This window comes from Lathyrus oleraceus, chromosome 6 (assembly GCF_024323335.1).
Source record: "Lathyrus oleraceus cultivar Zhongwan6 chromosome 6, CAAS_Psat_ZW6_1.0, whole genome shotgun sequence".
Lineage (NCBI taxonomy): Eukaryota > Viridiplantae > Streptophyta > Magnoliopsida > Fabales > Fabaceae > Lathyrus > Lathyrus oleraceus.
This window is the reverse complement of record NC_066584.1, coordinates 362,456,779-362,481,393: the sequence shown is the minus strand read 5'-3', so window position 1 is coordinate 362,481,393 and position 24,615 is coordinate 362,456,779. Positions and strand designations below refer to the sequence as shown.

General features: G+C 38.5%; 1 protein-coding gene across 4 annotated transcripts in view; it reads left to right on the top strand.

Annotated features, from left to right (window-relative positions):
• Positions 1 to 7,617: 7,617 nt before the first annotated feature.
• LOC127092222 (hydroxyisourate hydrolase) overlaps positions 7,618 to 24,615 on the top strand; it is a 28,771-nt gene continuing 11,773 nt past the window's right edge. Inside the window, exons 1-12 of one of the 4 annotated variants that reach the window (XM_051031069.1) lie at positions 7,618 to 7,920; positions 8,019 to 8,074; positions 8,162 to 8,237; positions 8,316 to 8,387; positions 8,471 to 8,558; positions 8,798 to 9,056; positions 9,151 to 9,266; positions 9,351 to 9,571; positions 9,748 to 9,776; positions 9,876 to 9,963; positions 10,150 to 10,240; positions 10,381 to 10,859. In XM_051031069.1, coding sequence (XP_050887026.1) covers positions 7,647 to 7,920; positions 8,019 to 8,074; positions 8,162 to 8,237; positions 8,316 to 8,387; positions 8,471 to 8,558; positions 8,798 to 9,056; positions 9,151 to 9,266; positions 9,351 to 9,571; positions 9,748 to 9,776; positions 9,876 to 9,963; positions 10,150 to 10,240; positions 10,381 to 10,627 — 1,617 coding nt within the window. In that variant the 5' untranslated portion in view covers positions 7,618 to 7,646 and the 3' untranslated portion in view covers positions 10,628 to 10,859. Of the gene's footprint in view, positions 7,921 to 8,018; positions 8,075 to 8,161; positions 8,238 to 8,315; positions 8,388 to 8,470; positions 8,559 to 8,797; positions 9,057 to 9,150; positions 9,267 to 9,350; positions 9,572 to 9,747; positions 9,777 to 9,875; positions 9,964 to 10,105; positions 10,126 to 10,149; positions 10,241 to 10,380; positions 10,860 to 24,615 lie in introns of those variants that run through there. The other 3 variants (XM_051031071.1, XM_051031070.1, XM_051031068.1) reach the window with 3 other exon arrangements.

The window sequence follows — 24,615 nt, the reverse complement described above, 5'->3', positions numbered from 1 at the left end:
CTTATCATACCCTCAAATTTTCCCCATCCCACATCATCTTCTTAAGCTCTAATTCATGAGCATACATACCATATATGTCATCTCATATGCATTTATACTTCACAATCCATAATAATCCACAAATTCAAGGCATGGGATTCATCTGTGAAAGTTCAAGTTCCCCAAGCCATGTTGAGGTGTGCCCAAGCCACCTTAATCACTAATCTCATCCTCAAGCATCCCAAAAATCTTGTAGAAGCACTCAATACATCACACTCACTCCCCCAAGTCCAATTTTGGCGGTGAGTCCCCTTTGAAGAAACCTCAAGATTCATCTGGTCACCCAAGGACCAAACCCTAGCTCTTGACCCTTCCTTTGGCTTGTATAAGTTATGATTCACCATCGATCTTAACCATGCCATTAAGGACCCCTCAAATCCAAAGTTTGTTCATGCCCCGTACCCTTTAAACATCTCAATTTGACCCCTACATCTCAAACCATAATTCATCTGACCATGGTTCTTGATGAAACTTATGGCTCAAGAAACCCTAATTTGGGGACCTCTTGACATTGAGCTTGATAATTTTTGGCTATCCAATCACCCTACCACTCTTTCAACATCATTTCATGGCCATTACAATCAAAATCAACCATTTAAACATCCTTTCAATCCATGTTACAAGTAGTTGGTTCATATATGATTTTTCAACTTTCCATGACTTGATCCACCCACCAATTTGACCAAAAATCATTCCACAAAGGTATAAACTTCATTTTCCATCACAATATCATCATATGAACTCAAAACATCTATCATTGTGCCTTGAAAAGAAATAAATCACAAAATCAGCAAATTAGGTCATGTTGGTTGGTCACATTTTGGCAAGAATGGCCTATGGGAAGTTCCAAAGATCATAACTCTCTCATTTTTCAAGATTTTTAAATTCCAATTCGAGCCAAATGTCCTAAATAACCGCCTCTCCAACTTAGTTTCATGGTCCAAGACCTAATTCACTGAGGAAAGGGTTCAATTTTGCTATTGGCCAAGCTGGTCCACCATGCCCACCATGCCCTAAAATCATGTCATGACCACTACTTTGTCACATTGTCATTTCCAAACCACAAAACCTTTTGACTTGTTTTTTTTACATTCAATCAAGTTCATATCAAAGAACAAATGTCCTAAAATTGAAGCAAAATGCAAGAGCCAATTTTATTTGGCCTTGGTTCAAAGTTGCTGACTTGCCATGATGCACAAGCCAAATGCACATCAGTCAGAATTTGCAATTAAACACTCAAAGTCCACAAACTAATTCCTTCTGATCCCAATGCTCCACAAATACTTTTCAAATGGTATTATGATAGATTTGGAAGTCAACTTGCACATGGAAACATCTCCAAACAAAGAACCTGATGCCATGTGCAAAATCAGCTTTTGCCCAAAATGGCAAATGTAGATTTTGCAGCAGGGCTTCTCATTGCCCATGGTTGTTCTAAAACCATGTTAGGGACCAATACAAAATTTCCTGTAGTGCAAAAAACCTCATAAGGTAGTCGTTTCTGTGTTCCCCAAGTCAACACCAACCATGTTCCAACTCCCATGACAATTTTGCTAAAACCTCCACAAATTCCCCCCCCCCCCCCCCCCCCCCAATACCATCCAGACACCTTCCCTATAAATAGGTGAAGGCGTTCCACTAAAAAACCACGATGAAAAAGGCCCCAAACACCATCTTACCATTTGCACCAAACCTTCATTAGCAGACCATTGGGTTTTCAGTTCTAGAGCTTTTCAACCCCAAACCACCACCCAGAAACACTTACCACACATCACTGAAGATTCCCAAACACTTAAACACCTTTCCCTAAGCCTCATCTGACATGATACTAACCATCAGAAAACTCCCCTGAGCAACTTCTGATTAGGTAGTTTCACTCACCCCCATCTCTGAAACAAGTTCTTAATCACTTCGAAATCACTCATTGAGCATTTTCCCCAACCTTGTACCTTTGATTACTTAGTTTTTAGAATTTATTTTTTATTTTAGGTTAAGTCAGTTCTTCTAATTTTTAAGGAAGAACTCCATACTTATAGCTAATCAATGGCTTATGAGTGTACAAAATGTTTTTTTATAAAGAATTGGGATTCCATAAAAAACCCCATTGATTTTTCTTATTTCCGACCTTCGAATTTCAAAAATCTGAGGTTGAAGACGACACAATGGTCGTTGCCTTGCACACTATTTTGAATTCAAACCAATTTCGTGTCTGGATGAGATTGGTTGCTCGATGCGTGCTTTTCATTTATTCGCTTGTTTTATTATTTATTTGTTTCATTCTGTTTATCATCACAACTAGGCTTTTGGCCTAGTGGGTGATGAGGTTGATCCCCTATGACCCTAAGGTCAGGGGTTCGACCCCCAACGTGTGCACCCTGACCATAGTTTTTTACGTTGTGCTATTTTATTAGTTTATTTTCCATTTTTATCATCCTTTTGATTTTATTTTTTTACCCTTCCACTTTTATTATTTTGCAATTTTGTTGAACACAAACCCCTTTTATTTTTCTCTCTAGAATTTAATGGTGACTTGTTTTATTTCATTTGGATTATTTTTGATGAAATTTTGAAGTATTGAAGCCAAGGACTAATGAAAACCATTTAAGTCATGATATGTTTGGATTAGGGGTGATTAAAATCTCCCATACTTCAAACCTACCATTGGATGATCAAATATTCATCCATGGTACTTTGAGGCATGGATAGGTTGCCCTTATTTCAAATAACTTGGTCATTTGACTTGTGGATGAAGTCCTATTTTGCTAACTTGGATTCATGTGACATTTACATTTTTGTTGTTTATGCTAACCTACTAACCCCTTTATACTCTCTTGTTTATCATATTGACTTGTTAACCTAACACTACTAACATTATTTTATTGTTATTATCATTGTTGTTATTCATTGTGTTTACTTTTATGTCATCTATTTCAAGAACTCATCATCATCATTATCATTATATATACTTCAATCATGCATGTTTATCATATTGTCTTTACATTATTGTTATCATACTCATAAAATCAACAAAAAACATGATAAAATTATAAGACAAAAAACAAATCATGGTACTTAATCAACTTAGACTTAGAGGATTCCATTTAGGACCTTTGGTTGGAGCCTTTTCCATTACCTTTCTTGTGACACTTTGTTTCAAACTTTGGGTTTCATTTGTAACTTACATACATGTTGTAAGAATGACATCATGTCACCATATTAGGGGGACATGTTTGTAAGATCATTATCCTTTGTTTAGTATATGTCACTTTTACACACACAGTGCTTTCTCTTGGACTAACTTACAATGAGACCCTTTTATTTCCTTGTTGGTTACTATGCATTGATGTTGTATAAACCAAATTTCTCAATCAAATAAGCAAACCCTTGATCCAACGTCAAGTGGATTTTTATTAATCAAATAAACTTACCCATTTTCTTAATTAAATTATTAAGTATTGTGCGCCAGAGTTATAAGAGATTCATCATTACGCGCTATGTGTTTGTTGACTACCATATCGTGAGAGAAAGAGCTTTTGTATGTGATGGCCTGAGAGGTTTCGAAGAAGTGGTGGAAATTTTGAAACAACGATAATGGGTAAGTTTTAATAATTTAACTCAAGAAACCAACAAAAACCATTGACCTAGAGTTTTATGCAAATGTTGCTTTTAGTGACGTGGGCTATTATACTTCATATGTGGGAGGAGATTCTGAGCACCCACCTGCCCAGATGACGAGATGATAGGTCCAAAATTACTCATCAATGTAATCACCCAACATGAGTAGCTCAACATGACCAAAAGGATAACCAGGCAGGAAACAAAGAAGAATTATGCCATTCTCAGGTACAGCAGCAGGCGACGCATGTTCAAGAAAATCAACAGGCATCCAAATTTCAGAGAAGGGTGGAAGCTCATGCAATAGGGGTAACAAGGTAGATAACAGAAGTTTCACCTACCTTATATGCTGAACCCCCAAGGTTCATACCAATATTCAGAGACTTCTATAACCAACAAGAAGACCACATGCCTGCCCAAAGTTTAAGAGCATGCTTTGCAAGTGCCGAAGAAATGGAGAATTATTTTAGAAATCAAGATCAAGAGCAAGAAACAAGAAGAGAGAACATGAGAGAAGAATGGACCCGACAAAATAATGATTTCAACAACACCATGAATGACATGCAAGATATTTTCCTCAATGATAACATGTGAAAAAGACATGTCGCAAGTTTTAAATTTCTAGAAGTTTTTTTTTGTTTTTTTCTAATGTATGCCCAACGAAGAGTAATAGCACTTATAAGTACTCTTCCCCATTGTATGATTTTAATCATGTTTGTCTTTAGTGAATGCGTTTGCTATTGTCGTTTCTTTCAGATTTATAAAAATTTCAACTTTAGCATTAAACAGATGAACCAAAAGCACCATCAGATGAAACTTGATCATTAGGAAAAAGACTTACAAATTGAAAGCAAATGATAAAAAATGAATCAACAAACTTATACTCAACCTTCAGATACTTCAACTAGTAAGGTTTGAGCCAAATTATTTCCACTATTCACTATTCCTTTCCTTGAGTGTATCCACGAATTATTTCTTTATCATATTTGAGTTATTTTCGATTCAATTTGTATGGTTTGATTTACACACACAAAGGTAGTTGTTTGCTATAAACTCTGGTCCTTTTTTGAAAACACCTTGTAGTAATAGGAAAAGTCATTTGCTAACCACTTTGAGCATAACCCTTCTTTCGGTGACTTAGCCTTATTTATTAGCCATATGACTTGAAAGATTACATCTATCCACCCTCTCTTTGAAGTTAGGTAGAAATGTTTAGTTCTAAAGTTGTATGAAAAAGAATAAGTTTGGGGTTGATCTTGGAAGTGAGTAAGGTTATCAGTCGCCGATCCATAAATTAAGTTATCGACAAGCTGGACAATATCAAAGTCACCATCAGGAACTGAATTTAATGTTTTTCCATTAACTTATGTTGCTTGGGTGAGTTTGTCGTCTTGCGGTGTTTCGTATTCTTGCACATTGAGGTCAACCGTTCTGGCAGTTTGACGAGTTTTCTTTTTCCGTCTCTCAGCGGTGACAGTTGTCGTAAGGGGTTATTCAGCAGGGCCTTGTGTATAACACAAACCCTGTGCAGATCGGCCAAAATAACAACTAGTTTTCTTGTATTATCATGATATTTCATCTTCAAATGGATATGGGAGGCCAACAAGTCCAATGTTGCGAAGAATAACCTCCTGAGGATATCGTTGTATATGTTGTCACATGGGATCACGATAAAATGCACACTCGTTGTCCTTTTGTCTTATCTTTACCCAAAAGAGACCGACACCTTGATCATTCCACATGGAAGGGTGTATGACTCATTGAACGCTAACAAACACACTTCTTCAGATCTCAATCATGTAACCCTAATCTCCTAAAGATTTCAATGTACATTAGACCGCTCTGTCATCAATGAGGATTCCTAATACTTAATGATTCACTATAGTGGCAGTTACTACCAGCGAAAGTGTCGCATTAGGAGTTCCGTCTAGTGTCTCGTTATCTCAAAATCCTAGGATAAATTTGTCATCTTTTTTCCTTTTATTAGCCACTCGTGAGTTTCCCGATGGAGGTTCTTCCTCAATGGGTGAACCACCATCTAGTGAATCAACGGAGAAGAAAAATAAAGATATTGAGACTGAGAAATCTATTGTGTTTTTGGTGATCAAATCGATTGTCATCTTCTTCTTTGAGCAAGCTCATCGTAGTAGTTCGTGATATTTGAATCAAAAATATGATCGTGGATTTCATAAGAATCAAAAGTCCATTTCCGCAAACAACAACATTATTACATATGGAATTAGAAATTTAGGACGATGTCTAGATGCATTGGAGCAAGCTTTCGGCACGTCGGTGAGAGGCTAACCTTCAATGTAAATCAATTTCTAGTGAACAGTAGTGTGGAAGTAAATTATGCTTAGAACATACCTAATTTTTTCGTGTGGACCCTTACATATTGGCAAGGGTAAATGTATTGTATTTTTAGCTTATTTTACTTTCGATTTCATGTGTGTTTTCATCATTCCTCTTCGATTTTATGCGTTTTTGTTCCCCTTTTATTTTTCAGGTAATAAGAGGTCAATGGAGCGAATCAAGACAAAAAATGCTGAAGATCGCACAAAAATGCGTGTTTTCGATAAAAATTTCCCGATACCAACACGACATGGTCGTGTCCCATGACACAGGTCGTGTTGGCCCCTTTGAAGCCCCCGTCTATACAAGCATCTACAGGTTGTCACGACCAGCCCGTATTCCCTGACATGACCCGTGTCAATACCCCAGACAATTATGAATTCTTGACTTCCTAGCTACGTTTGTGACCTTTTGGCATTTGTAACTTCCATTTCTCTTATGATTAGTGATAAGTGATAACTATGCTCAAAATTAGTGCAAATAATGGGCAACTTATGGTTGGAGTATAAACGAAGGCTTAGGCATCACGCAAAAAGGGGAGACACCTAGGGTGAGACTTAGGAAAATCCACCATCTTTCACAATCACTACTCCAAACAAGTGTTATTTCTCTTTGTTTTAACTTAAGTTCTAAATATTGTTTTTGTAGTTTATGCACTTCTATGTAATCTTGCATTCATCTTCATCTTTAGTTTGTATTTGCTTTACTTATTTTCCATAATTTTTCATGCAATGGTCATAAACATGTTCATAGTTGTTGTTCGTCTCACCATGAGTGAGTATACCCTAAGGACACGGGGTTATAAGAATCCTTCTCATAACAAATCCCTATTAAGCTATTTATTTTGAGGTTGTGAGAAGTATAAGTTAATTTATTTTAGAATTCGAGTGTCAATATATATTTACGTCAGTTGCGAAAGCAAAGTCAAAACAAATATTGATCATGTATCGAAAGATAATGATTTGACATCCGATTGTGAATTACTAAACAATTGAGTTCGAGGCGCCACTAACAAGGCAATTTGATCTCAGTTGAGAAACAATCAAGAATGCGGCATCGTGTGACAAGATATACACTCTTGATTGCTATACATAATTGTGCCTGAAACATATTTAGATGCATATGCCACGAAAGTGGGTGTCACACTCTTTATCTAATTTTCTATATAACACGAATAGTCACAATTCAAACACGAACAGTCACAATTCAAACACAAATAGTCTTAGGGGTGAGTCTTGATGGATAATCATAATTCTAGTTCTATTTTTAAATAATTTCTTAATTTACAATTTAAATCTGCAATCAAACAAACTATTTTAGATTAAAAATTGATAATAACATATCTTTAAGTGGAATGAATACTTTTTACTTATTGATTCAACCTTGCACATGTGGTTCACACACTTCATATAAGATCTATTATTTATTTATTTGATGATCTTTGAAATTAAATTTGAATCATCAAAATTTAATCTAAAAGTCTTTAACACATTGACTAATCTTCACCGATCATTCGGAATCGTGAAGACAAAAATCAATAACTGAGTATACCTTTAAAAAAATGCTGTAATATACTACTACGTAACACGTTGACAACTTTGACATTATCTTATAAAGAAACATGACATATCCTCTAGTTAATGCAATATACATTCGAGGCTCTTATAAAATTAAGAACGCAAATACTAGTATTATTGATAATAATGAAGCCAGAAACATGTTTTGTCTTGTCTTTGTTACTTTCTATCCTCTGTTTGGCTGTGGGAGTTCACGTGAGAGTTGGTGATGATTACAGCAGAAGTGATTTTCCCGTTGACTTTGTTTTTGGTTCAGGCACATCTGCCTATCAAGTGGAAGGAGCTGCTAATGAAGATGGAAGAACTCCTAGCATTTGGGATACATTTGCATATGCTGGTTCGGTTATTACTTCAATCCGTCTTTTTCTTCATTTTTCATCTCATCATTCATCTGATCAATTTTAGAATATGATTTGTTTGATATTGCAATTTAAGGGTTTGCGCGGGGTGGAAATGGAGATGTAGCCTGCGACACATACCACAAATACAAGGTAAACAATACACGAAACTTCTATGTTTATGACTCATTTGTTAATTTCAAGCATTAGTTGGTTAAAACAATCCAAACAATAATGCAGGAAGATGCGAAGCTCATGGTTGAAACAGGCCTTGATGCCTATAGATTTTCCATTTCTTGGTCCAGATTGATACCAAGTACTTCTACTCAACCTCAGCTTTAGTACATATTGATGTTTTTTATACACTTTTTCAAATGCTTTTATTTCTCCTCAGATGGTACAGGACCCGTCAATCCGAAGGGACTGCAGTACTACAACAATCTCATCAATGAACTCATTAGCAATGGTTCGATACGAGTTTCTCAATTTCTTGCAACATAAAACATGACTTAATTAAGATTTCATTATGCAAGTATTTCCCTTATGCAGGTATCCAACCACATGTCACACTACACAACTTTGATCTTCCACAAGCACTTGAAGACGACTATGAAGGATGGCTTAGTCGTGATGTCATGTATGTTTTGTGCTTCTCTTTTATGTCATGTATGACACCAACCATCCTAATTTGAGTTTACAGTTAATATTGTGATTCTCTTTTAGCTTTTATTGTTCTTGCCTCACTTACGCATATGATCTTTGGTCAAACACACTACTTCAAGACTCTGAAGATTTCTTATTGTACTTAGGAAGAAATGTTCTTATATTGCAACTTTTTTGACAGAACTGAGAATCATGTTTTGAATGTCGATGCAGAAAAGACTTCACGAACTATGCAGACGTGTGTTTTAGAGAGTTCGGAGATAGAGTCAAATATTGGGCAACTGTGAACGAGCCCAATATCTTTGCCACGGGTAGTTACGATCAGGGAATTAGCCCACCTCAACGATGTTCTCCTCCATTTTGTATTATAGCGAGCTCTAAGGGAAACTCAACATTTGAACCGTACCTGGCCGCACATCATATGTTGTTAGCTCATTCTTCTGCTGTGAGATTGTATAGAAGAAAGTACAGGGTATATCACCTAATCTTTTGTAATATTTACCGACCTACAAAAGCTTTGTAGGCAAGTAATGTTCATGATTCCATAAAGACTAATTTCCTTGCAGGAGCAACAACATGGATTTGTTGGTATCTCTCTCTACACATTTGGGACAGTTCCTCAGACAAATACAGAGAAAGACAGGGCAGCATGTGAACGAATCCGTACTTTTTATATTGGTTGGTGAGTTACTGACACTAAGATTGGTTGTAATATTTTCTCTTCTTACTGTAAACATTTAAGTCTTATAAGCCTATTTTATCACAGGTTTATGGAACCCTTGTTGCACGGAGACTATCCCAAATTGATGAAGGAAAATGCAGGCGCAAGAATACCGGCATTCACAGTTCGTGAATCTGAACAAGTTAAGGGTTCCTTCGACTTTATTGGCATAATTCACTACAGCAAATTTAATGTATCAGACAATTCTGATGCCCTCAAGACAACAGTAAGAGATTTCAATGCAGACTCGGGTGCAAGATTACTCGGTATGTGTTGTACTTATGTTTAAGGGCAGTGGATGTTAAAGATTAAAGCCATATAAGCTTGCTGTACTAATTGTATTCACTCCATCTTTTTTGTTATGACTCTGATGTTTTCAACTTGTTGAACTCTAACGTCATTTGGCGTCTGAATCATTCCCTTGTTTTTCATGGTTTTGCAGCGATAGAGGATATACTTGGAGACACAGAGGTAACGGCTGAAAACTAATTATGATTATCATCTTAATTAATAATTGGTTCAATAAGTAGATTAATTTGCCATACAACTATCTTGCTTGACTTGACTCAGTACCCTATGGCACCGTGGGCTTTACAAGAAGTGCTGGAAACATTCAAGACCCTTTATGGCAATCCACCTATGTTCATTCATGAAAATGGTATGTTTACCCCTCATTCAATTGCAATGAGTCTCTTTTAGGAAATCGTCTTTGGATCTGGATTGATATTGAATAATGAATTTCAGCGCAAAGGTTTTTTTGACAGACAGTCAAATAACTTTATCACTATGTTGTTGCATAGGATGATTTTCAAGTGTTTTCCATTCATAATGCTCATCTTTTTAGGCCAACGGACAGCAAGCAATGCATCACTCGACGATGTATCAAGGGTGGAATACATGCAAGCATACATTGGTAGCACGCTTGATTCGTTGAGGTATGTGATTGCTACTCCAATTTATTATCTTTTGAAAAATATGCGGTAAATGAAAACCATGTCCAAAATAATGAGTGAAGAAAATAGACACAACAGAAATTGTATATTGTCTGATCATTTGTGTCTTTTTTTCCCTTCAGAAATGGATCAAATGTAAAGGGGTATTTTGTGTGGTCTTTCATGGATGCATTCGAGTTGTTGGATGGATATAAATCGGGCTTTGGACTATACTCTGTTGATAGGAATGATCCAGAGTTGAGAAGATACCCAAAGCTCTCTGCAAAATGGTATAAGCAGTTTTTGAATGGCTCAAGAACCTCTTTAGTTGGTGCTATTGAACTCAAGGAAGATTCATCACTTGCTTCTCTTGAAAATTCATTTCAGTAGTAGTTTCTATAATTTGAATGCATTAAAGCCTTGTTAAATAATGGTTCTTCTATTGAGAGTCATTGTTAGGAACCTGTCTTCCGATATACGGAAAGAATTCTCAAAAATAAGCACAATACTCAGAAATGAAACTAACAATGAACAATGTTGATGCAACAAATTTTGATTATGTCATAGCAATGGTGAATTATTGTAAAATTCAAATTAACCAACCACCTCAATTCTTTCTTCACACCGGCCCCTATTTTCTTTCCATTTTTTTTTTAAATGAAGATTATGTACATATGAAAGTTAGTGTTGTTTTTCAATCACCGCACCACATGACAAGATGAGATTTTTTTTTTAAAATAACCCATATTTTCAAAATAATAATTTTTTTAAATTTTTTTTTCAAAACTACCACATTTAATAGAAGATGTGCCAGATGAACCGGCGTCTGCATTGGAAGCCTCATGAGGAGGCGTCAATGTCCTTGGAGCCTCCATTTTGCCTCATGAGGAGGCGCCAATGCCCTAGACGCCTACTTAATGCGTGTGGTGTATGCGCCAATTCATCTGGCGCATACGCCCTTGTATTTTTTTTATTTTTAAAATTGTTATTTTTTTTATTTATGAAATAATAAAAAATAATGTAATTTTTTTTATTCATGATATAATAAATGTTCAATGGGATTGACAAAAATTTAATGATCGACCCGATCGAAACGTCCCCCTATTCCACATCCAGGTGAGTTAGTTTGTCTCTGAGGTCTTCCACGATTTTTCTGAGGTGTTTGGGGTCTTTGTGTGCTGATCTGATCGAATGATGGCTGGTGTGAAGGTCCGACGGAAGTTCCAACGATATTTGACAAATGTGTCATCATTTGATCCCAATATCCGGAGGGGCTCTGACCAACGACGCTTCCGTAATGGAGTTCTGTGCCCATGTCATCGTAGTTAGATCGATGGGGTTGGGTGGATCGTGGACGGTATAGTTGCCCAAATTGGGACATTGAATCGTTTTGGAAACGAAGCAATGGTTCATGGGGCGTACTATAGTTAAACAATGATTGTGTGTTTTGGTGATGAGATGTTTGAGTGGTCATTAGTGGGGGGCTACGATGAAGTGACACATATGAATCATTTGGGCTATAGACGGTTGTGGTTGAAGCGTATGGTTGTTGGTGGGTAGGGTTTGATTCTTGGTTTTGTGGTTGGATGGGTGGTATGAATGGATTGCGACGTTGGGTGTTTGGTTGTTGGGTGGATGGCATGAATGAGTTACTAAGTTGGGTGTTTGGTTGTTGGGTGTAAGTTGTAGGTTGATGTTGTGACTTTGGTTGTTGGGTTTGGGTGATTTGACATTGGTGTTGGACGGGGACTTGTTGGGCGTATGATGACAAAGGCGTGGATCCATCAAATACCGCGACTCAGACACAAATTGTTGAGTTGTTACTGACCTAAACCATGCCATATATTGTTGAGTTGGTCTTGCACCATGGATAACTGGTTCGTTTAAGATATGTTGTCGTCAATTCCTCCATTGATGACACATCTCTTTTGCAAAGTCTCTCCAGTCGGAATAATCCCATTGGGCATCAACTCTTTTTTTATGCCAATTCCCCAAACACGTGGGAGGTTTTGGAATCTGTTGTTGCATGCCGAACTGCAGTTTGACCCGGTCACTCTGGTGCATTTCCACAGTAGTGAACCGGATAATTGAAGTCTTTGTTGTCCAAACTGCAGCATCGTCATGGTTCACATCATGATCAAGACCCAGATATGGCCTTTAGATAAACTGTAAAACAATACGAAACAATTAGATGATAAATAATTTGATAAGTATTTTTAAATTAAAATATAATTGTGTAGGAGTATTACATCGTCTGGTCCAATGTGGTCCAATAGATTGCGATAGACTACTATAGGGTGTTTCAGACACCTATTGTAGTTCATCCCCCTTATCAAAATACACAACCATAAAAATATTATTTACAGTTAATTGTAATATAAAATATAATTAATTAAATGGTAAAGTATTACACTTACTTTGTTGCAAACGAGAACATGAATGGGTTCTCGTTTATCGGGGCGAGTGACGGCATTCTTGACCAACCCCATGCTTGTAGCAAATACGCACATGAAAAAACGTACAAGTATTCTTTTTTGCAATTTTACACATTGCACTATATAGATGGGAAAACACAGCTGAACCCCGACTATATGTGCTTACCTTATTAATGTTGCGTAACAACGGTAAATACATAATATTTATTGAATTACCTGTACTTTCTGGAAATAAAAAATTACCAAATAAAATCATAATATAACACCGAATTTTAATTATTTTATCGTACTCAGTTGATTCTTCGGACAATATTATACTCGCATAATATTGATTAAGGTATTTTAAATTTATACCTTGCCCCTTGCTTGATCGGATGACTCTCCCTCAGTTTGGTCGTCACACAAAGGGGCATCCAATAATTCATTGCAGATAGAGTTGTCCTGGTTTACTCTACCATTCACGGCCTTACCGATAGGAAGGTGAAATTTGTGGGTCTCGGGTCTCCATCTCTCCAACAAAGCAAGAATGAACTTGTAATCCACCGAGTACGAGACAATGTTGAGGAGATTTCCAAATCCATATCCTCTAATATATGGTTCTATCAAAGGATCATGGGATGCATATTCATGCACACGACATCGAAAACGCTTTGGGTCCTAATAACACATAAGTAAGAAAAACAATAAGAAGAAGTAATATATAATACAAACATAGATAACAAAGGTATACAAATTAAATATGGAATGTGTAAAAAGAGAGTGATAACATACAAATATCGAGATATTCTCAAGTGTTCCTCTATGTTCATCACCCATAGTCAACAGAGACATAATTTGATGTTGTAGAGCTTGAGTGTGACAGAGAAAGAGTGTGGTAAAGAAAGAGTATAGATGATTAGTGTTGGAGATGATTTGATGTTGTGATTTGAATCCTATTTATAGATGAGGGATTCTTACTAGGTTTGCAACCTACACAACATGTGATTGGTTGCATGCATGGAAAAGTGGTGTAGCCATAGCCTTAGACGCATGCATGTGATATTCACATGCAAGGAAGAGGCGCCCTTGTTCTTGGTGTCTAGGAGCTTTGTCATGAAGGGGCGCCCTTGCTCTTGGCGCCTAGGTTGCTTTATGCGCCTAGGGAATGGGCGTCTGTTTGGACTATTAGGGTATAAATTCTCTTGTGAGATTCCTTATGTGCATAGATTCCTTGGGCGCATGCATTGTGTGTTCTTGTCACTGCATGCATTCCTTGTGTGTTCTTGTCACTGCATGCATGGTGTAACACCCTTCTAAAATACCCCAATAATTAATTAAAACAACAGAATATAAATCAGAGTAGATATGTAGTTAAGGGTGTCACACTGACACTTCACACCATTCACCATAATAAACTGTCATGCTCATTTACTAATCAACATAAAGTATTGCATAATTCGCAGCGGATAGAGATCTAATCAATCATGCAAACCATGTAACACATTACATGTAAAGTTGTTCAACAAACAAATGAAAATAAGTAAAACATCCCGTCCCGATGTTACATCTACCAGAGCATGACTCACTAATGAACTACGCTAGACTCCAATCACTAGCTTCTACTCAATCACTGCTCGTTACCTGAAAACATAGTTGTAAAGGTGAGTTCCTCAATCGATATAATAAGCATTATAAAACATCATGTAATGCTAAGTAAATTAACACATTTCATCACCCTAATCAGATTACCCATTCTGTAACGGCAACACCAACTCATAATCACAATTATATTCAACACAAACACAAAACACACGTATAATATTGGAATACATCCATTCATATTATACGCCATACATACATTATGCAATGAGACTCCATGCATGCGGTACCGACTATTCGTGAACACATAGTTCAACCTCACCGATCAAATCCAGATACGGCTACCAAGCTCACTAGTCCCACTCATTTGAGACCTAGTGACTCACATCACTAATTCCTCACCATGGGAATTAGCTACCAACCCAAGGGCTATACTATGCACGCTAAATCACCTAGCATGCAAACATCAACAACAATCCACAATAACTCATCACTAATTCCTCGCCATGGGAATTAGCTACCACCATAAAGGCCATACTATGCACGCTAAATCACCTAGCATGCAACATCAACAACAATCTACAATGGACATATGCTCACACTCTAAGCCATAAACAGTCCATCCACAATTGCATACATAATAGATATATTCACAGCATTATGCATACCACCACACATCATCAGCATTTTTATCACATAATCATATCATGTCAAATAATAAATCACAGTATTAGCACACTCTACTAATACCTATACTGCTCAAAACAACGGGAAATGATCCCTACTATATCATACACTAATATAGGCCAATCATCAAATATGTTCACAATATTTAAATATCAAATTTCCACTTTTCCAACAGTGTTAACCGGTTAACGCCCTGGGTTAACCGGTTAACGCAACACAGAACACGCTTCCTGACACATTTTAACAGTGTTAACCGGTTAACACCCTGGGTTAACCGGTTAACGCAAGACAGACATCAATATTTCTCAATTCATAACAGTGTTAACCGGTTAACACCCTGGGTTAACCGGTTAACGCAAGACAGAAAGCTGTTCCTGCGCTAACACGAAGCAGAATGCAGAATTCTCCGCATTTTCCGCCGTTGGAGGACTTCCGGACCTCCGATTCCAATTCCGTAAAAAGCTACACGTTCGGAAAATCACAACTCACCCAAATATAGATTCAATTACAGCTTTAACATAACTTATTCATCACAATTTCTCAGCACTCATCATCCCAATTAGGGTCAATTCAACGGCTTATTACTACCCATTACATGTTAACTCATAATACCCATTAAACGACGATAAACCCCCCTTACCTGAGTTAATCCGGCAAATCTTTAGCTTCAAGCTCTTCCTTCTTTAACCTTCTTCTCCTGCTCTTCCTCTTTGCCCTTTCTCCACTTTCTGTCGCTTTTCCCTTTTCACGTGAAAAAACTTTCTTTACCAACTGGAACTCTTTATATATATTCCAACTTATTATTCCAATAATAATAATTCCAATAATAATATTCCAATTATTTAATTAAATTAATAAATATATTATTAACTTAAATTAAATAATTATCTTATTTTATCGGGGTGTTACAACTCTCCCCCACTAAAAGAGTTTTCGTCCTCGAAAACATACCTCAAGCGAATAACTCAAGATAAGACTCCTTCATCTGACTCTCAAGTTCCCAAGTCACATTGCCACCTGCTGGTCCTCCCCAAGCTACCTTTACCAAAGCAATCTCTTTACCCCGCAACTGCTTCAACTCTCGATTCTCTATCCTCATAGGTGATGTTTCAACAGTCAGGTTATCTCTCACCTGGACATCATCTACTTGGACCACATGCGACGGATCAGGAATGTACCTCCTCAACTGAGACACATGAAAAACCTCATGCAAATTCGCAAGTGACGGCGGTAAAGCGATACGATAGGCTACCTCCCCTATCCTCTCCAAAATCTGATAAGGACCTATAAATCGAGGTGTCAGCTTCTTCGACTTCAAAGCTCGACCAACCCCAGTTATCGGAGTAACACGAAGAAACACATGATCTCCCTCTTGAAACTCAAGTGACTTCCTCCTCTTGTCGTGATAACTCTTCTGACGACTCTGAGCAATCCTCATCTTCTCCTGAATCATCTTAATCTTTTCCGTAGTTTGTTGAACAATCTCCGGTCCAACCACATCACTCTCACCGGACTCATACCAACATAAAGGTGTCCGACATCTCCTACCATACAAAGCTTCAAACGGTGCCATACCAATGCTCGAATGAAAACTATTGTTGTAGGTAAACTTAATCAAAGGTAAATAACTATCCCAAGCACCTCCCTTTTCCAAAACACAAGCCCTCAAAAGATCCTCCAGCGACTGAATCGTCCTCTCAGTCTGACCATCAGTCTGCGGATGATATGCAGAACTCAATCTCAGCTTCGTTCCCAAAGCCCTCTGCAAACCTTCCCAGAACTTCGATGTAAATCTAGGATCTCTGTCCGAAACAATACTCGACGGAATACCATGCAAACTTACGATTTTCTCAATATACAACTCAGCTAATCTCTCTAACGGATAATCCATTCTGATCGGAATGAAATGAGCCGATTTTGTCAATCTGTCAACAATCACCCAAATAGCTTCAAAATTCTTAATTGTCTTCGGTAAACCAGAAACAAAATCCATACTGATACTATCCCACTTCCACTCTGGAATAGCCAACGGTTGCATTAGCCCAGACGGCTTCTGATGCTCAATCTTTGACTTCTGACAAGTCAAACAAGAATAAACAAAACTCGCAATTTCTTTTTTCATTCCCGGCCACCAAAATACCTTTTCAAATCATGATACATCTTCGTAGCCCCAGGATGAATACTCAGGCCACTACGATGTCCTTCCTCAAGAATACTCTTCTTAAGTTCGATAACATCCGGAATACACACCCGATTACCAAATTTCAAAACACCATTCTCATCAACTCTGAATTCACCACCTTGACCTTGATTCACTAGAGTCAACTTATCAACCAAAAGCACATCGGATTTCTGACCCTCTCTAATCTCATCCAGAATACCACTCGTTAACTTCAACATTCCCAATTTAACACTATTGTGAGTACTCTCACACACCAAACTCAAGTCTCTAAACTGCTCAATTAAATCCAATTCCTTAATCATTAACATAGACATATGCAATGATTTCCGACTCAATGCATCAGCCACTACGTTTGCTTTACCCGGATGGTAATTCAAACCAAAGTCATAATCCTTCAGAAACTCTAACCATCTCCTCTGTCTCATATTCAGCTCTTTCTGATCAAACAAATACTTTAAACTTTTATGGTCACTGAAAACCTCAAATCTTGACCCGTACAAGTAATGCCTCCATAACTTCAGAACAAATACCACAGCTGCCAACTCTAAATCGTGCGTCGGATAGTTCCTCTCATGAACCTTCAGTTGTCTCGAAGCATAAGCTACAACCTGCTTATTCTGCATCAAAACACCACCCAAACCCAACAATGACGCATCACAGTAAACCTCAAATGGTTCCGATGGACTCGGTAATATCAGAATAGGAGCAGTAGTTAACCTTCTCTTTAACTCTTGGAAACCTTCTTCACACTTTGAGTCCCAAACAAACGCTTGCCCCTTTCTAGTCAACATCGTCAATGGTAACGCCAACTTAGAAAATCCCTCAATGAATTTCCTATAATAACCTGCAAGTCCAAGAAAACTCCTTATCTCAGAAACTGACTTCGGAGCTTCCCACTTAGATACCGCTTCTATCTTAGAAGGATCAACAGCAACACCCCCTCTTGAAACCACATGACCAAGAAAACTAACCTCTTCTAACCAAAATTCACACTTGGAAAGTTTAGCAAATAACTTCTTTTCTCGTAGAACTCCTAAAACCACTCTCAAATGTTCAACATGTTCTTCTTCAGATTTTCGAATACACCAAAATATCGTCAATAAACACCACAACAAACTTGTCTAGGTACGAATGGAAAATCCTATTCATATACTCCATAAATACCCCAGGCGCATTAGTCACACCAAAAGGCATTACAGAATACTCATAATGTCCATACCTTGTTCTGAAAGCAGTCTTCTGAATATCCTCAGTTTTCAGACGTATCTGATGATACCCCGATCTCAAATCTATTTTGCTGAACACACTCGCACCAACCAACTGATCCATCAAATCATCAATCCTCGGCAAAGGATACCGATTCTGGATCGTCACTTTATTCAGTTGCCTGTAATCCACACACAACCTCATAGTACCTTTTTTCTTCTTAACCAATAACACTGGTGCACCCCACGGCGACACACTCGGACGAATAAATTTCTTATCCAACAGATCTTCCAGCTGACTCTTCAATTCAGTTAACTCAACAGCAGACATACGGTACGGAGCCATCGATATCGGCCTAGTACCAGGTACCAATTCAATCGAGAACTCAACTTCACGCTCTGGCGGTAATTCATTCACTTCTTCGGGAAACACATCAGGAAAATCACACACCACGGCTAGATCACAAATCGCCAGTTTATCTTTAGCCTCCAAAGTCGCTAACAGCATAAACAACTCTGCCCCATCTGCTACTGCCTCATTCACCTGCCTTGCTGATAGAAACAAACTCTTTCCTTCCTCAATCTCAGGAAAGATCACAGTCTTATCAAAACAGTTGATATAAACTCGGTTAAACACCAACCAGTTCATACCCAGGATAACATCAATCTGCACTAGTGGAAGACACACGAGGTCCATCCCAAAGTCTCTACCAAAAAATACTCAAAGGGCAATTTAAACAAACTGAAGTAGTAGTCTGAACCCTTCGCAGGAGTATCAATCACCATACTTCCATGCATCTCAGATATCTCTAATTTAAGTTTCACAGCACAATCCAACGATATAAAGGAATGAGTCGCACCTGTGTCAATAATAGCTACAAGAGGAAAGCCATTAATATAACACGTACCTCGGATCAAACGATCATCTGCAGAAGTCTCAGAACCCGATAAAGCAAAGACCTTGCCTCCCGACTGGTTCTCTTTCTTCGGCTTAGGACACTGTGGACTGATATGACCCACTTCTCCACAGTTGAAACAAGTCACCGTCTTCAACCGGCACTCTGCAGCCAAGTGACCACCTTTGCCACACTTGAAACACTTCTTCTCAGCACTGATACACTCATGGAAACGATGTCCAGCCTGACCACATCTGTAACACTTAGCAGGTGCACTGGAGTCTCCCCCACTAGGCCTCTTCATCCCACTCTGTCTCTGGAAACCTTTGCCAACTGCATACGGTTTCCCACGATCATTCTGATTCTTGCCTTTCCTATCAACCCTTTGCTGATAGCTCTCTGCTCTAGCCTTGGTATCCTGTTCAAAAATCCTGCAACAGTCAACCAAATCGGAAAACACTCTAATCCGCTGATACCCAATAGTCTGCTTGATCTCGGGACGTAACCCGTTCTCAAACTTCACACATTTTGAAAATTCCCCAGTAGCCTCATCATAGGGAGTGTAATACTTCGACAACTCTGTGAACTTAGCAGCATACTCAGTAACAGACCGGTTGCCCTGCTTCAATTCCAAGAACTCTATCTCTTTCTTTCCTCTGACATCCTCCGGAAAGTACTTCCTCAGGAATCTCTCTCTGAACACCGCCCAAGTGATCTCAGCACCCCCAGCAGCTTCCAACTCAGTGCGGGCAGCAACCCACCAATCATCTGCTTCCTCAGACAGCATATGCGTACCGAACCTGACCTTCTGGTTATCGGCACACTCAGTCACTCGGAAGATCCTCTCGATCTCCTTCAACCACTTCTGAGCACCATCTGGATCGTATGCTCCCTTGAACATTGGAGGATTGTTCTTCTGGAACTCACTCAGTTGACGAGCAGTTCCCATTCCCACAACATTCGGATTTCCTCCAAGTACTCCAGCTAGCATACCCAGAGCCTCAGCAATCGCAGCATCGTCTCTACCTCTTCCAGCCATCTCTATTCGGAAAACCCAACAAGCTAAAACAATAAGTACTGATAGGGTTACACAACACCTATCACGTACAGGGAAACTGAATAATTACGACTCGACTCGACCGACTATGCTCTGATACCACTAATGTAACACCCTTCTAAAATACCCCAATAATTAATTAAAACAACAGAATATAAATCAGAGTAGATATGCAGTTAAGGGTGTCACACTGACACTTCACACCATTCACCATAATAAACTGTCATGCTCATTTACTAATCAACATAAAGTATTGCATAATTCGCAGCGGATAGAGATCTAATCAATCATGCAAACCATGTAACACATTACATGTAAAGTTGTTCAAACAACAATGAATAAGTAAAACATCCCGTCTCGATGTTACATCTACCAGAGCATGACTCACTAATGAACTACGCTAGACTCCAATCACTAGCTTCTACTCAATCACTGCTCGTTACCTGAAAACATAGTTGTAAGGGTGAGTTCCTCAATCGATATAATAAGCATTATAAAACATCATGTAATGCTAAGTAAATTAACACATTTCATCACCCTAATCAGATTACCCATTCAGTAACGGCAACACCAACTCATAATCACAATTATATCAACACACACACAACACACGTATAATATTGGAATACATCCATTCATATTATACGCCATACATACATTATGCAATGAGACTCCATGCATGCGGTACCGACTATTCGTGAACACATAGTTCAACCTCACCGATCAAATCCAGATACGGCTACCAAGCTCACTAGTCCCACTCATTTGAGACCTAGTGACTCACATCACTAATTCCTCACCATGGGAATTAGCTACCAACCCAAGGGCTATGCTATGCACGCTAAATCACCTAGCATGCAAACATCAACAACAATCCACAATAACTCATCACTAATTCCTCGCCATGGGAATTAGCTACCACCATAAAGGACCATACTATGCACGCTAAATCACCTAGCATGCAACATCAACAACAATCTACAATGGACATATGCTCACACTCTAAGCCATAAACAGTCCATCCACAATTGCATACATAATAGATATATTCACAGCATTATGCATACCACCACACATCATCAGCATTTTTATCACATAATCATATCATGTCAAATAATAAATCACAGTATTAGCACACTCTACTAATACCTATACTGCTCAAAACAACGGGAAATGATCCCTACTATATCATACACTAATAGGCCAATCATCAAATATGTTCACAATATTTAAATATCAAATTTCCACTTTTCCAACAGTGTTAACCGGTTAACGCCCTGGGTTAACCGGTTAACGCAACACAGAACACGCTTCCTGACACATTTTAACAGTGTTAACCGGTTAACACCCTGGGTTAACCGGTTAACGCAAGACAGACAGCAATATTTCTCAATTCATAACAGTGTTAACCGGTTAACACCCTGGGTTAACCGGTTAACGCAAGACAGAAAGCTGTTCCTGCGCTAACACGAAGCAGAATGCAGAATTCTCCGCATTTTCCGCCGTTGGAGGACTTCCGGACCTCCGATTCCAATTCCGTAAAAAGCTACACGTTCGGAAAATCACAACTCACCCAAATATAGATTCAATTACAGCTTTAACATAACTTATTCATCACAATTTCTCAGCACTCATCATCCCAATTAGGGTCAATTCAACGGCTTATTACTACCCATTACATGTTAACTCATAATACCCATTAAACGACGATAAACCCCCCTTACCTGAGTTAATCCGGCAAATCCTTTAGCTTCAAGCTCTTCCTTCTTTAACCTTCTTCTCCTGCTCTTCCTCTTTGCCCTTTCTCCACTTTCTGTCGCTTTTCCCTTTTCACGTGAAAAAACTTTCTTTACCAACTGGAACTCTTTATATATATTCCAACTTATTATTCCAATAATAATAATTCCAATAATAATATTCCAATTATTTAATTAAATTAATAAATATATTATTAACTTAAATTAAATAATTATCTTATTTTATCGGGGTGTTACAACTCTCCCCCACTAAAAGAGTTTTTGTCCTCGAAAACATACCTCAAGCGAATAACTCAAGATAAGACTCCTTCATCTGACTCTCAAGTTCCCAAGTCACATTGCCACCTGCTGGTCCTCCCCAAGCTACGTTTACCAAAGCAATCTCTTTACCCCGCAACTGCTTCAACTCTCGATTCTCTATCCTCATAGGTGATGTTTCAACAGTCAGGTTATCTCTCACCTGGACATCATCTACTTGGACCACATGCGACGGATCAGGAATGTACCTCCTCAACTGAGACACATGAAAAACCTCATGCAAATTCGCAAGTGACGGCGGTAAAGCGATACGATAGGCTACCTCCCCTATCCTCTCCAAAATCTGATAAGGACCAATAAATCGAGGTGTCAGCTTCTTCGACTTCAAAGCTCGACCAACCCCAGTTATCGGAGTAACACGAAGAAACACATGATCTCCCTCTTGAAACTCAAGTGACTTCCTCCTCTTGTCGTGATAACTCTTCTGACGACTCTGAGCAATCCTCATCTTCTCCTGAATCATCTTAATCTTTTCCGTAGTTTGTTGAACAATCTCCGGTCCAACCACATCACTCTCACCGGACTCATACCAACATAAAGGTGTCCGACATCTCCTACCATACAAAGCTTCAAACGGTGCCATACCAATGCTCGAATGAAAACTATTGTTGTAGGTAAACTTAATCAAAGGTAAATAACTATCCCAAGCACCTCCCTTTTCCAAAACACAAGCCCTCAAAAGATCCTCCAGCGACTGAATCGTCCTCTCAGTCTGACCATCAGTCTGCGGATGATATGCAGAACTCAATCTCAGCTTCGTTCCCAAAGCCCTCTGCAAACCTTCCCAGAACTTCGATGTAAATCTAGGATCTCTGTCCGAAACAATACTCGACGGAATACCATGCAAACTTACGAATTTTCTCAATATACAACTCAGCTAATCTCTCTAACGGATAATCCATTCTGATCGGAATGAAATGAGCCGATTTTGTCAATCTGTCAACAATCACCCAAATAGCTTCAAAATTCTTAATTGTCTTCGGTAAACCAGAAACAAAATCCATACTGATACTATCCCACTTCCACTCTGGAATAGCCAACGGTTGCATTAGCCCAGACGGCTTCTGATGCTCAATCTTTGACTTCTGACAAGTCAAACAAGAATAAACAAAACTCGCAATTTCTTTTTTCATTCCCGGCCACCAAAATAACCTTTTCAAATCATGATACATCTTCGTAGCCCCAGGATGAATACTCAGGCCACTACGATGTCCTTCCTCAAGAATACTCTTCTTAAGTTCGATAACATCCGGAATACACACCCGATTACCAAATTTCAAAACACCATTCTCATCAACTCTGAATTCACCACCTTGACCTTGATTCACTAGAGTCAACTTATCAACCAAAAGCACATCGGATTTCTGACCCTCTCTAATCTCATCCAGAATACCACTCGTTAACTTCAACATTCCCAATTTAACACTATTGTGAGTACTCTCACACACCAAACTCAAGTCTCTAAACTGCTCAATTAAATCCAATTCCTTAATCATTAACATAGACATATGCAATGATTTCCGACTCAATGCATCAGCCACTACGTTTGCTTTACCCGGATGGTAATTCAAACCAAAGTCATAATCCTTCAGAAACTCTAACCATCTCCTCTGTCTCATATTCAGCTCTTTCTGATCAAACAAATACTTTAAACTTTTATGGTCACTGAAAACCTCAAATCTTGACCCGTACAAGTAATGCCTCCATAACTTCAGAACAAATACCACAGCTGCCAACTCTAAATCGTGCGTCGGATAGTTCCTCTCATGAACCTTCAGTTGTCTCGAAGCATAAGCTACAACCTGCTTATTCTGCATCAAAACACCACCCAAACCCAACAATGACGCATCACAGTAAACCTCAAATGGTTCCGATGGACTCGGTAATATCAGAATAGGAGCAGTAGTTAACCTTCTCTTTAACTCTTGGAAACCTTCTTCACACTTTGAGTCCCAAACAAACGCTTGCCCCTTTCTAGTCAACATCGTCAACGGTAACGCCAACTTAGAAAATCCCTCAATGAATTTCCTATAATAACCTGCAAGTCCAAGAAAACTCCTTATCTCAGAAACTGACTTCGGAGCTTCCCACTTAGATACCGCTTCTATCTTAGAAGGATCAACAGCAACACCCCCTCTTGAAACCACATGACCAAGAAAACTAACCTCTTCTAACCAAAATTCACACTTGGAAAGTTTAGCAAATAACTTCTTTTCTCGTAGAACTCCTAAAACCACTCTCAAATGTTCAACATGTTCTTCTT